Consider the following 12,891-nt stretch of genomic DNA (forward strand, 5'->3'; position numbering starts at 1 on the left):
AGAGCTTTAAGGATATTGGCTTCGCTCTAAAAAAGCAAGAGCCTCATGGAACCTCAGCCACCTCTACGTGCCTTTGCAGCCGCTGCATGCCAGTGCTACAGAAAACATAAGAGTAGAACCGTGTCTATGGAATTATGCTACTCAAGTACACAAGGAAATCTAAGACTATAAACCAAACGCTATAATAGCAATTCAAGGAGGGACACACGTATAGATGGAGGGGAGGGAGAAACCAGTATTTGATGGGCTAAGCCTCGCCAGCATGGGGTTGGGATACTCATCGTCTTAGGCCTCCAACAACAGATCACAAACTAGCTCACCACATCAGAAAACTCCATAGCCTTGACAAGGGAGAGCCTGGGAGTGGGAGTCAAACAGCACACTCTCCCCAGAAACCATTTCTGTAAACTAAAACCAATCCATCTTTGATGACCACTGGGCTGGGCACGGGAGATGGGATTTGTACACTGCAAAAGAGCCATGTTGGGTGGCTGTAGAGATCCTCAGTGGTCAAGAACAGTAACTCAAGAGGGAGTGATGGCACATGTCTCCTTTTTAGACTTTCTTTTCATTTATTCTTTGTATCTTTTACATCATGCATCTCGATCCCATTCATTTCCCATCTCTTCATATCCACCCACTGCCCTTGCAACCGCACCCCCAAAATAAAATAAAATAAAATTTAAGATAAAAAAAGGTAAAGGTAAAAAAAAAAATCTCATCACGGAAGCTGTAGTTTGACATAGTGGGGCATGCAGCAAATCCTTGTATCCATTGAGCTTTATGTGCAAACGTTGGTTGCAAAGGGTCTTTGGCCTGGCTTGAGGCCTCTGGTTTCTTCTACACTCACTGGAACTCCTCTTGGTTATCCCATCATTGCCCTGTGTCGTGGAGATCCTGCAGCTTTGGGTCTGTGGGTCAGGCCCCTTCATGTGCTCCAGCAGATCACAGGTGGGGTGGATGTTGGGGTGGGTCAACTCGTAACCCTGGTTCTGAGCCTGGGTAGTTGCAGGGTTGGTCAGCCTGCCAGTTTCCCCGTCTTCATCACCAGGGTGAGCTAGTTCTGGCTAGTTCACCCTTTTCAGCCATGGGCAAGAAGTGGGGCCAGTTCTCCTGCTTTCACATCCTCAGAGTTGGCTCTCTCTCACCTACACCTTCAGAGCCAGTTCTAATGTGTTGTCCAGGTAAAGTATAGGGGCCACCCTCCCAAGTGTTGTAGCTGGTGAGGGACAGGGCCAGCTCTCTCACTTGTATGACCTCAGGGCCAGCTCTCCCACCTGCTACAGGCAGCAAGGGGCAGAGGGTGAAGGCATCTCTCTCCTGCCCACATCACCATATGGCAGATGAGGGGTGGGGACAGATCTCCCACGCTCACATTCTTGGGTCAGTTTACCTGCACCCCTGTCAACAGGGTCAGCTCTACTGTGCTGCCCAGGCAGGTGGCACACATCTTTAATCCTAGTACTCAGAAGGCAGAGGCAGGCAGATCTCTGAGTTTGAGGCCTACAGAGTGAGTCTGGTCTACAGAGTGAGATCCAGGACAACCAGACAACCAGAGTTATACAGAGAAACCCTTTCTCAAAAAGGAAAGGAAAGGAAAGGAAAGGAAAGGAAAGGAAAGGAAAGGAAAGGAAAGGAAAGGAAAGGAAAGGAAAGGAAAGGAAAGGAAAGGAAAGGAAAGGAAAGGAAAAAGGCAGCAAGCAAGATTTTGGGGTTCTCAGTTTCAGAGGTCTGGATAGGAGATGAGATGAATGGAGACACATTCCTTCCATACTGAACAAAGGAATCTGCGCACACACACCGTTATTAGTTTAGCACATCCACCCTGACAACCTTCTTTGTTCTGACTCTCCAGTGAAGGGGGCACCTGGAGAAGTACGGGGTCAATATCTACAGGTACTGACTAGACTCCATGACCCCAAAGCACCTGAACCCAGGTATGCAGGAAATGAGAAGGTACCAAGGATGACACCACAAGAGACTAAGAAATCACAAGTCTTCAAAACATGGCTGACCACCTGATCAGAGGAGAGAGAGGAGGTCTGGGTTGACTGACTGCCTTGGTCCTGCTTCCAATAAAACCAGCCAGTTGGAGGCAGGATGTGAAGACAGTGCCTCCAAGGGTGTTAACCGGTCACCTTCAAAGACTGCCAGCCCTGAATAAAGCACAACTTAAGATGCGTTCCTGCCTTTCCTGTTGGTGTTTGCAGTGATGTTTCCTTTGTATTTTAATAAATAAAGTTTTCCTGAAGTTCAGAGAGTAAAACAGCCACACTGATCAGTCTTACAGACTAGGCAGTGGTGACACACATCTTTAATCCCAGTAGCCACACTAGTTTGCCACAGAAACCAGGTGGTAGAGGTGAACGCCTTTAATACCAACACTACAGAGGAATATAAAATGGAAGGACACAATTCTCACACACAGTCTCATTCTGAGATTTCTGAAAGCGGGATCGCCATTTCGGACTGAGGCAGAGGTGAGAGCCAGTGGCTAGCTGTTTTGCTTTTCTGTCCTTCAGATTGAACCCCAATTTCTGTCTCTGGGTTTTTATTAATCGTGGCTACATTCCAGTTGCAGCTCTAGTCCACGGTCAGCTGACCTGGACTGTTGCTCAGGTCTGTGCAGGCACAGTGCAGCATGGTGGGGACATGAGTCCCAGGAGGTCCTCTCACCTCATCTAGCCAAGAAGCAGAGAGAGAAAGGGGTCAAAATGCCAGGGTTTCCGTGTCATCATCAAGGAACCTCCGGTAATCATTTTCTACTGGACCCCACCTCCAATAGGGCCCACCACCTCTCCATGGTGCTGTGGGTCAAGGACCACGCCTTTAACACATGGGCCTTTTGAGGACCCAAAGTCCAAACTATAGCTCCAGCCATATGTGGTTTCTCCTCTTATTTTATATAACTCCCCCAGAGAGTCCAACTAGCAGTGTGTCTGGGAAACAGTGCCCCATCGACATGGCTCAAACACTCCATCACAGCAGCTTGGAGAACCTCCAACATCACCTATGCCATCTCAGCAAGCCTGGGCCTGGAGGCTTTACTCGTTCCCTTTTCATTTCATAATATTCCAATATAGACCAACTGAGAAGAGCTGCTTAATTGATCAAAGGCATCTACAGGCAAAATTCCCTTCATATGCAGAAACTGCAGAACTCCTGACCACAAGGAGAGAGCTTCATTCAAGTGACTTGATGGTGGCCGTTTCCACCAAACACTGGCTATGGGTGTCCAGGATGTGCTTAGCCTGGGCTGCCAAGTTAAGGAGGAAATCCACACACATCCAGGAGCAAGTCTGAAAGTATCATTCCAGGACAGATTATGTGTGCTTATGGGAAACAGTAGGATGAGGGTTGAGCTAATATATTATCTGTCACTCGGCCCATAAGAGACATTGGTCTTCCTCTTTGCAAAGAATAAAGAAAAGAAAATGCTTCCATGTGAGTCACGTTTCTTCCATCCAGAGACCAAAGGACAAGAGTTTACAACGAACATGGGCAGAAAGGTACAACCAGGTACCCACAAGGCACTGTGTCCCTGTGTCCCAGGAGAAGCATTTCAGCACGGACAGTCTCTGCAGTGTGTTCCTCCTCTGACTCCTTTCCTTCCCCAAACACACACACACACACACACACACACACACACACACACACAGACAAACAGAAGTCAGTATGCTCTCAATTCAGGGTGCAATGTGGGAAGTGCCCTCTTCTTGGCCATTTCCTTACACCAAACAGACCCTGGGAGTAGAGACTCTGGAGGCATATTATTAAACTAGCCCCCCACCAAGGGGTGTGGCTTCAGGAATAAGTCGGGGTAGGGGCCAGGAATACGGCTTAGTAGGTAAAAGCAATTGCAGCACAAGTCTGCAGATATGAATTTGATTCCCAGAACTGACAACCACCACCAACACCACCACCACCACAACAACAAAGCCAAACGTGGTGGCACATATCTATGATCCGAGCATCTATAAAGGGATGGAGAATCAGCTGCAGGTTCATGGGCCAGCTAACCAGGATGCTATCAAGTGGCAGAAATAAGACCAACATTGCTGTAACAGGGTAGAAGGCAAAAACCGACTCCCTAGAGTTATCTGATGCACCAATATAACATATGCATGCAAGTACTCCAACACAAGAACACACACAAAATTAATTAATTTTAAAAGTAAGATTAAGAGGGGCATAGCCAATGTCCTCAGTTCTCAAAGGACACTCAGATCCTACCGTAAGAAACCAGCTGCAGGGTTACATGCCAGGGTATATGAGGATTCAGCTTTCTGTGGGCACGGAACTTGCTAGAAGCGCCTTTTTAAACAACTTTAAAGCCAGCTGCTCTGATGTTTAAAAGTAAACATGGTGCTGAGCATAAAAACTGAAAAGGGAAATGTAAGCATCGCAAGGTATTAATTAATCCCAGGCTGCAAGATTCCTTCTGCTTAGATTAGCTCTGCTTAAAGAAATATTTACCCAAGAAACTCAAAGACAAGTGAAGACAGACAGCATGCCATACTTAAGATGCTGTGATTTTTTTAATCATAACAGGGATTAAAAAGCTGGAACAAATGTGATTGGGGCTTACACCAGAACCTAGTTAACCCTTCCCCGCCCCCTTCCAAGAAATCTGACAGCTATTTTAAGCCCACACAGCAGTCTCGCTGTCTGATTTGCAACTTGAGGAATCAGAGTAATTCTGCGGCTAGAATTTTTTTTTAACCAGGCATGTATAATGAAGTTAATGTGTTACCAAACCTCAGAGTTAAAAAAGGCAACGATTAGAAAAGACAAAACGCTATTCTGTGGATTAAACCATGTGCGGACCAAACAAGCAAAACAAACTGCAAGTTGTAGAATTGGATTTAATGAAAACAGCAAGCCACTCTGTGCCAAGTACTGTGCTAGGCATTTACGTGGTCAGTTCCCTTCACCCTCCCACCCACCCTCTGGGGCATATGATGCGCTGAACCTCTCTTCCAGACGAGAGACGTGAAGGAATTCATACACGGTCATAAGCAAGTAAGGGGCAGAGTCAGGGTTTGAAGCCAAACGCAGCATGGGCTCCTGAATCTAAGCTAGGAGTTCTTGACAGCCAAATTTATAGACATAAAATAACATAGTAAAGAAAATAATCAGAGAATTGGGGGGGGGGCTATCTAGTCATTAATGAAAACATACGTAAAGGACAATTAGTAAATGATAACTACCTATTCCTGAAATTAAACATATGTTCTAATTCAAGCTCTAACTCCTTTGTCCACCACTCATTGGGGCTTCCTTCAGTCAGGAAAAGACCTTCCTGGGAAGCAGTGCAATGTAAACCGGAGGTGAGGGGAAGAAGTAGAAAGACACCGTGGCCGAGGAGCAGCTCAGGTTACTGGGAACCAAGAACTGCAGGACTAGAGCAAGAGAAGCAGTCAGAGGTGACTAGCACCAAACAGCAGCTCCCACTGAGGGGAGGCCAGGGAGGACACTGGCAGTCGTCCCAGGTAACAGCTAAGAAACCACATTTATTCACTCATTCACGTTATATACACGCAAGACACTGCATTCACCACTGTGGAGGGCACGGGACTAGCATGGGGCCAGGACAAGCAGCCCTCATCCCAGGCAGGGGCCCTGAACTTACAAAGTGAGTGGACAGCACAGACTCATTGCTCTCTCTGTTCCCTGTCTTTGGGTGCAGGGTGACCCATCCCCCTCAAGTCCCTGCCACTGTGTTTTCCCCACCATGATGGATTGTCACCTGAGCCATGAGCCAGAACAGGCCCCTGCTCCCTGAAGTTGCTTTTGTCAAGGTATTTTACCACAGCGACAATAAAAGAAACAAAGACAAGGTCAGAACCAAAAGATCATAGGTATTATATGTTTAAAATCATGGAACGTCCAGAAGAGGAAAACCTAGAACCAGAACATGGAATAGTAACCACTTAGGACTGGAGCACAGGGGTCCCTTCGAGATGATGGAAATGTCCTCAAAGGACTGCGGGAATAGATATGTTTGTGAATATACAAACATCACTGAATTAAACATTTTAACTGGTGGATTCTATGGTGCATGAAACATATCTCAGTAAAGCTACAAGAAAGGGGTTGGGAAGAAGGCTCAGTCAGTAAAGTGCTTGCACTGAGGACCTGAATCTGGATCGCCAACACCTATGTTACAAAAACAGGAACAGCAGCCCACACCTGTAATCCTAGCCCTGGAGGACAGACACAGGCAGATCCCTGCAGCTCACTGGCCAGCTGTTCTTCTAAGTCTCCAAATTCAGCAGGAGACCCTGCCTCAGAAAATACAGTGGAGGACTCCACAGCTATGAACACGCACTGCTCTCTCAGAGGACCCAAGTTCAGTTCCCAGCACCCACACCAGGCATCTCACAGCTGCCTATAACTCCAGCTAGAGGGAAGTCACCTTTCCCTGGCCTCTGGGCACCGGCACTCACCATGCCCATATACAGGGCATGAGTCTCTGGTCTCCACATGCACACAAATACATACGCCGCAGCAAGAAGAAGAAGAAAGGAGGAGGGGGGAAGAGGAGAAGGAAGAAGAAGAAGAAAAGAAAAACTAAAGAAAAGGGGGATGGGCAGCAAAGAGAGGAAGTTTTTCTTAAAAGAGAAGAGGAGGAGAAGTAGGGGGAGGAAGAGAAAGAAGAAGAGTATCAGGAATCAAGATTTCAGTGTAAGGCAGGAAAAAGTAAAGCCTGCTTCTTGGACATCAAGGGTAAGGATAGCTCAAAGGTCCCCAAGAAGCTCCAGGCAGCATGCTGTAGTGAAGAGGAGGTCGGTAATTATAGCTAGTGATAGCACTTAATGTTCCAGTTCTTTGAAGCACCATATGAGTAAGCAATAATAAACACTAAGTCGAGTCTAATTAGGGTCCTATACATAGGTGACTGGTCAGCATTATGCCTGGATGCATGATTTTGGCCACGAAAAATGACTATGACATGTTGGGCAAATGAACAATGACCAAATGCCACAAAATCATGAAGTTTACAGCTAAGGTAGAAATAGATTTATCCCAGGACACTTGGGCCTATCTACTTTTATAACAAAGACACAGCTCTATGCATCAGTAAAATCTCTCACCCCACATGTAATTTTACAACTTGGCTTTGACACTCCCTCATTAAGAAGTGGGGTTTAGGAAACTGCGGATAGCTCATTTGATAAAGTGCTTGCCTCATAAGCACAAAAACCTGAGTTTGATCCCAGGGACCCAGGGATGGTGACACATGCTTGTAATCCAGTGTTGCAAATGCAGAGGCAGGAGAATTGCTGAGGCATGCCAGTGAGATGAACTGGCATCCTGGGCCCAGTGAGAGACTGTCTCCGAATTACAAAGTGGAGGACTGGAGAGATGGCTCCACTGTTAGGAGCAGAGGTTCTCTCACAGGGAGCTCAGATTCTGTTCCCAGCACCCACTTGGTGGCTGTTTCTAATTCCAAGAGGATTCAATGCCCTCTTCTGGCCTCCACTGGTACTGCATATATATGGTATGCACACACACACACACACACACACACACACACACAGAGAGAGAGAGAGAGAGAGGAAAAACAAAGCAAAAACAAAAAAGCAAACAAACAAAAAACACACATAAAATTAAAAATAATTCTTTTTTAAAAATGTAAGCAATCCCAAGGAACACTGTATATATGCGCTCACACACTCAAACACACATCTAGAAGGGGAGCCTATTTCTAGTCCCCTACAGTCATGAGCAACAGAACATAGCAGAAGAGACCTGTAAAACTCAGAAGGCCAACCTTGGCAGTGTCCTCCTTCTTATAACATGTCCACTGGAAAGCCAACCACCAAACAAAAGACCCACCATGCTAGGAGGAAATATAAGCCAGCCAGTAGATTCAACAACCACATGGAGAATCTACTAAAGCTGAGTAAGAGAAGCCTTCTAAGACTTTCCGGTCTGCTCACCAAGAAAAAAAGAAAAAAGAACCCAACAGAATGTTTGTCATGTGCACCGGAAGAACAGTCCAGCCAAGCCCTGCCTGAGTTCCCAGGCCACAGATCAGGAGCAAAATACACGGCTGTTGTTCCCAGCCAGTCTAAAGGTAGTTTGTTAGATAGCAACAGGTAACTGGACCCAGAGATCCCCGGTGGTTCTGTTACTGTGTGGCTATGGACCTTAGGTCAAGACTTCCCTCTGGACCTCAATTATCCATAAAGTGAGTCTACACTAGATGCCTAAGGTGCTTTTCAGCTCTGATGACCAGAACCACAGTCCAGAGAGTATGGCTAGGAAAACGGAGGGAAAAGCTGTGTCGGGGTAGATAAGGTGGTCACAGACCAGGGGTCAAATGCCCTGGAGGGTGCATATCCAAGAAGGCAGAGGCTAGAACGAAGTAGGGCGTGTAAGTGTTCAGTAAATACATTATGGTTTGGAGATGCAATGTTCCCCATAGGCGTGTGTGTTAAAATCTTCATCCACAGTTGGTGATGCTATGTTAGCGGGTGGTAGAAATTTCCAGGAAGCGGGCCCGAGCTGGAGGAAGGAAGTAATGATGATAATGCCTTTGAAAGTTAGACCTGGCCTCCAGTTTCCTCTCTCTGCTTCCTTTATAGCACAGGTGAGTCACTTCCGCCACATGCCCCCACCATCATGGTGTGGGCAGTAAAAGCCACTCCAGCGAGAGGAGCATTCGCTTCTCTGGGCAGTGCACACCTACCTGCATGCTGCCCTCCTGCTGGCTTCATGACAGGTGTGTAAGCAATCCTGGGGAGGGGGGCTAGGGTTCCCCTCTGCTACCTCAACCAACAGCTAGAACCATCTGCTGAAAGCTCTGAATCCGTGAGCTAAAATGAACCCATCTTGCTCTAAGCGGTGCGAGTCAGGGATTCCATCACAGAGACTGAAGTCTGGCTGGGGCAAAAACAAGTTTTCACTGTTTGATGCTGACATGCTCTGTGAGGCTCATCACCAAGTTTTCCACCTGAAAAACAACGCTAACGTTCCTGTTTCTGAAAGCCCCTGGCAGGCAGCAGCCTCCCCGAGCCTATATCCTGCTTCATCAAACTGAAGACACATCTGGTAGAAAAGCGGTGAGACCTGAGTGAGATCTTGCAGGTGAAAGTGCACAGATTGGGCTTCATCGTTATATGCATTGGGGATGGGGTGCATGCAGGAAGAAGGGGTCTCAGGTATCCAGATCTTCCCTATACTTCCTGGGTGCTAGGATTGCAAGCATGCATCACCATACCTGAAGCAATGGTGCTGAGGATGTAACCCAGAGCTTCGCGCATGCTAGAGCACTCTACCAACTGAGATACTGGCAGGTATCTCTGTTTTTTAAGTAGGCAGAGGATCCGCCAGGGACACACTGTCCCACCTAACCCTAAATCTTTGTGTCTCCATGGAACTCTGAAAACTGAGAGGCAGATGTCTTGAGAATCACTCCATCCAGTGTTGATTCTGAAAAATTGCCAACCCTTGGAAGAGGAAGGCTCTGGCTCTTTTTCCAAGGCATCTAATAGCAAGGCAACAATGCATTTGCATTTTTACGGTCTGTGCTTTTTCAAAACAAGGAGCAAATGGCTGTGGCTTTAACCCTGAAATCCCCACGGTGATGCATTTCCAGGGACAGACACAGCTCAGTAAAAGGGTGGAAGCTAGCTGCAGAAGGTACTTACTGGGGTGCACAGGGGGAACAGAGAACTGATCTTCTGCTTCCACCCCCACGCATGTCTTGGCTGACACAGGATTTGAATATGCCAGAGTCCAGCATCAACCACAAGGAGCCAGGAGGAAGGACCCAGTCCATCAACTCAGTCTTGGCCTATGGAAGCTCCACCTGCCCTTGTCCTTTCTTTTCCACCTCACCCTTCTCAATGCTGAACCCTGGCCCCCTGTGTTGTCTGCCTTAGAAACACAGACCAGCCATGGCTTTCCTCTTATTGACCAGCACTATCTCTGAATCCAGAGTTACTATAGAAACCACACTATGCAGCCCCCAGACATTGGCTCAGAAAAGAAACTACATGTTTAGTACTAGAGAGAAAAAAATAAAGTGAGATCCAAAAAGTTGAAGGCAAGCGTCAAGCCCAATATTTCTTAAGGTCTGGTTGCAATCACTTCATTATGTCACCCAGATACTCATTAAAGGTACACATGTCCCCTAAACACATCAAGCTAGAACTGTTCATTTATTTGGTTTGTTTGTTGATCGGTTGTTTGTTTGTTTGGTTGGTTGGTTAGTTGGCTCATTGGTTGGTTTTTCCTGATAGAAGTATGTGGCCCAAGCAAGTCACTAACTCATGGCAATCCCCCTGCCTCACCATTCCAACTGCAGAAGATTATACTAAGAATGGGACTTTACTTGAAATTTGTATGTACTTACTTTAGATTTTGACAACTAGCTATGACCAAATGCAGAGGCCAGTGAGAAAAAAAAAAGCAACTTTAAATCTGACTAGTCTTTTTATCTGAACTCTTAAAAACAAAACAAAACAAACGCGCCCATTGGGCTGGAGAATCCCATCACACAGCTCTTGCAGAGGAGTGGAGTTCAGATCAAGCAGCTCAGAATTAAGTAGATGTAACTCTGGCTCCAGGGAGATCCAGTGCCTCCGGACTCCAGGGAATACCTTCATTCGCATGCACATAACCACAGACAGACATATAATTAAAAATAATAAAAATAATTTTTTAAATATAGCGCTGGTGAACCAAACAAGACAAAAGCCAATTTCTCAGTGTATGTCTATGCAAGAAAATTAAAGCATAACCATAATGAAAAGTTACACTCTTAAGAAGCTGCTTACCGAATCCACAGGCCCAGACACACGAGCCCAAACACTGAATATCCTGGGCCAGCCAGATCTATTCTGAGACAGAGAAGTGAGATAAGATCTTGGCTGACAGCTTCCCTCTGGTCCCAGTCACACTCAGCAACCCAGTCTGCACTCCAAGGTAGAGTTTGATAACTGCAGGATGAAGGGGTGATGCCTCTAGTTCTAGCAAATGTGACTGAGAAAAGCTGTTGGGGGTGGGGGTATGATTCACCAATCCATACATTGGCATGAGAAAAGGGACGTAATTGTAAAGACATGTGACCTCTGGGCTCCTAACTGACACTCCAAGGATGTTTTGCAAATCGAAGGAAATGGACACCTGAGGGCAGTTCTTGCACAATTCACTAACCTGTGGTCATCCAAGAAGAGAAAGCGGAGCAAGTTTGCCTCCGTGTCAAAAGTGCTGCTCTCAAAACCATCCAAACCCAACCTAAAACAGAACTCGCTTACATTTCACTCGGTGACAAGCACACTGTACACGCTGAGTGTCCCTGCGTCTTTCTTTAGGCTATAGGTGTGGGGGAGTAGAGCAGCGGTACCAATCAAGAGCCTTCCACTGGAAAGGACCGTTCCCAGGAAGAGCAGCGGGAAACTCCACTGCAGTCTCACAAGCCAAAACTCCTCTCACAGCCAGGTGCTTCACCATTCCAGGGTGGCCAGCCTTATACACAGCCACTGGTCCAGCACGCAGATTTCCACCCCCCCCCCCCAAGGGTGGCTTTGGGCTTGGCCCTGCAAATGTCAGTCGTCTGGGCTAAATTCTTCTTTAGCAACTGCTGAGATTTAACAGCGCACCACAAAACTGGAAAACGGGTTCCACCCGACCTCCACACCAGTGACTGGCACATGTAAAAGAGTCGTATGAAAGCAAACATTTGGGGAGTGACTTTAGCAACTAGACCCAGCTACTTGGAATTTTTTTTTCTTTTAATGTTTTTAACTGGTCAGGAAACAGGCATTCTCGTCTTAAAACACCTCCCGAAAGCACCTCTCCTGGAAGCCCAGGAGGTAAATAACACCAGCGCTTCCTTAAAAGCTTTCAAAAGAACCAGGCGGTCAGGCTGCGCTGCTCAGGCTGCTCCGGGAAGTAACTCAATCCAGCCTTGGCGGGCAAGGATGGGGTGTCTGCAGGTGGGAGAAGGGGGTGAGGCAGTACACCTCAAACTTTGCAGGTGCTCTTTTTAGCTGTTCTGGGCAGGAGCTGAGAAAGGCCTAACCCACCTGCTCTGAGTCCAGGACAGCTGGCATCCCAACCACCCAGACCTGCCCCCTCAGGGTACTGCCCTCCCGGTGGCCCCTCACCTTGGCCTCAAAAGAGATGCCGTGCTGGAAGGCGTCCTCGTTGTGCAGAGGGATCCTCAGGTCGTGCCCGTCGTCCACAAGGTTGTACTTGGTTTTGCTGGGCATGGTGACCCGCGGTGGACCCGCTGCTCAAGGGGCGGCGGTGGCGGTGGCGGCGGCAAGAAAGAGCTGGCGAGACCCGGGAGAGGGAACAGTGGGGCCAGGCGAGGTGGCGGCGAGGACCCGGGTCGGCAGTGGGTAGCCTGGGTGCCAGGCGGTGGCTCGCGGGGGGAACCCGGAGCGAAGCGGAGGGCCGAGCGGCAAGGGCGGCGCGGATGCGGCTGGTGTGAGCTGCTTGGTGGCTGAGCTCTGGCTACCGGGAGGCGGCCAGGCTGCCGGGAGGCGGGAGCGGGTGGCACGGAGCCCCAGACTGCGACGCCGAGCGAAGGGCGCACGGCCCGGAGAGGGGCTAGACACGGAGCCCGATCCCGAGCTCGGCGCGCACAGCCCGGGACGAGGAAGAAAGGCAGCGGCGGCGACGGAGGAGCAGGGTGCCTGTCACGGAGACGCCGGATCGGCTGCCAGCCCGCGGCTCCTCCTGCGGGGCGGGCCCGGGCCGACTCCTCCCGCGCGCCACAGCCCCGCCCGCCCTTCGCCGCCGGGTCCGCCCCGCGCCCCGCGCGCGCCCAGCAGGTGAAAGTCCCCGCAGCGTCTAGCCGGGACCCGGGAACTTCGCCCCGGCCCCACGAGAGGACCTAGGCGACCCAGCTTGCTCAGCTGGTAGCGGCGA

The 12,891-nt window shown here is 48.6% G+C and overlaps 1 protein-coding gene across 4 annotated transcripts in view; it reads right to left on the minus strand.

The window, feature by feature from the left end:
* Window positions 1-12,689, minus strand: part of Nos1ap (nitric oxide synthase 1 adaptor protein) — a 283,618-nt gene extending 270,929 nt beyond the window's left edge. For 2 of the 4 annotated variants that reach the window (XM_075989050.1, XM_075989049.1), the window contains exon 1: window positions 12,123-12,689. In XM_075989050.1, the coding sequence (XP_075845165.1) occupies window positions 12,123-12,227 (105 nt within the window). In that variant the 5' untranslated portion in view covers window positions 12,228-12,689. Of the gene's footprint in view, window positions 1-10,790; window positions 10,968-12,122 lie in introns of those variants that run through there. The other 2 variants (XM_075989053.1, XM_075989054.1) reach the window with 2 other exon arrangements.
* Window positions 12,690-12,891: the final 202 nt, after the last annotated feature.

This window comes from Microtus pennsylvanicus, chromosome 10 (genome assembly GCF_037038515.1).
Source record: "Microtus pennsylvanicus isolate mMicPen1 chromosome 10, mMicPen1.hap1, whole genome shotgun sequence".
Taxonomy (NCBI): Eukaryota; Metazoa; Chordata; class Mammalia; order Rodentia; family Cricetidae; genus Microtus; species Microtus pennsylvanicus.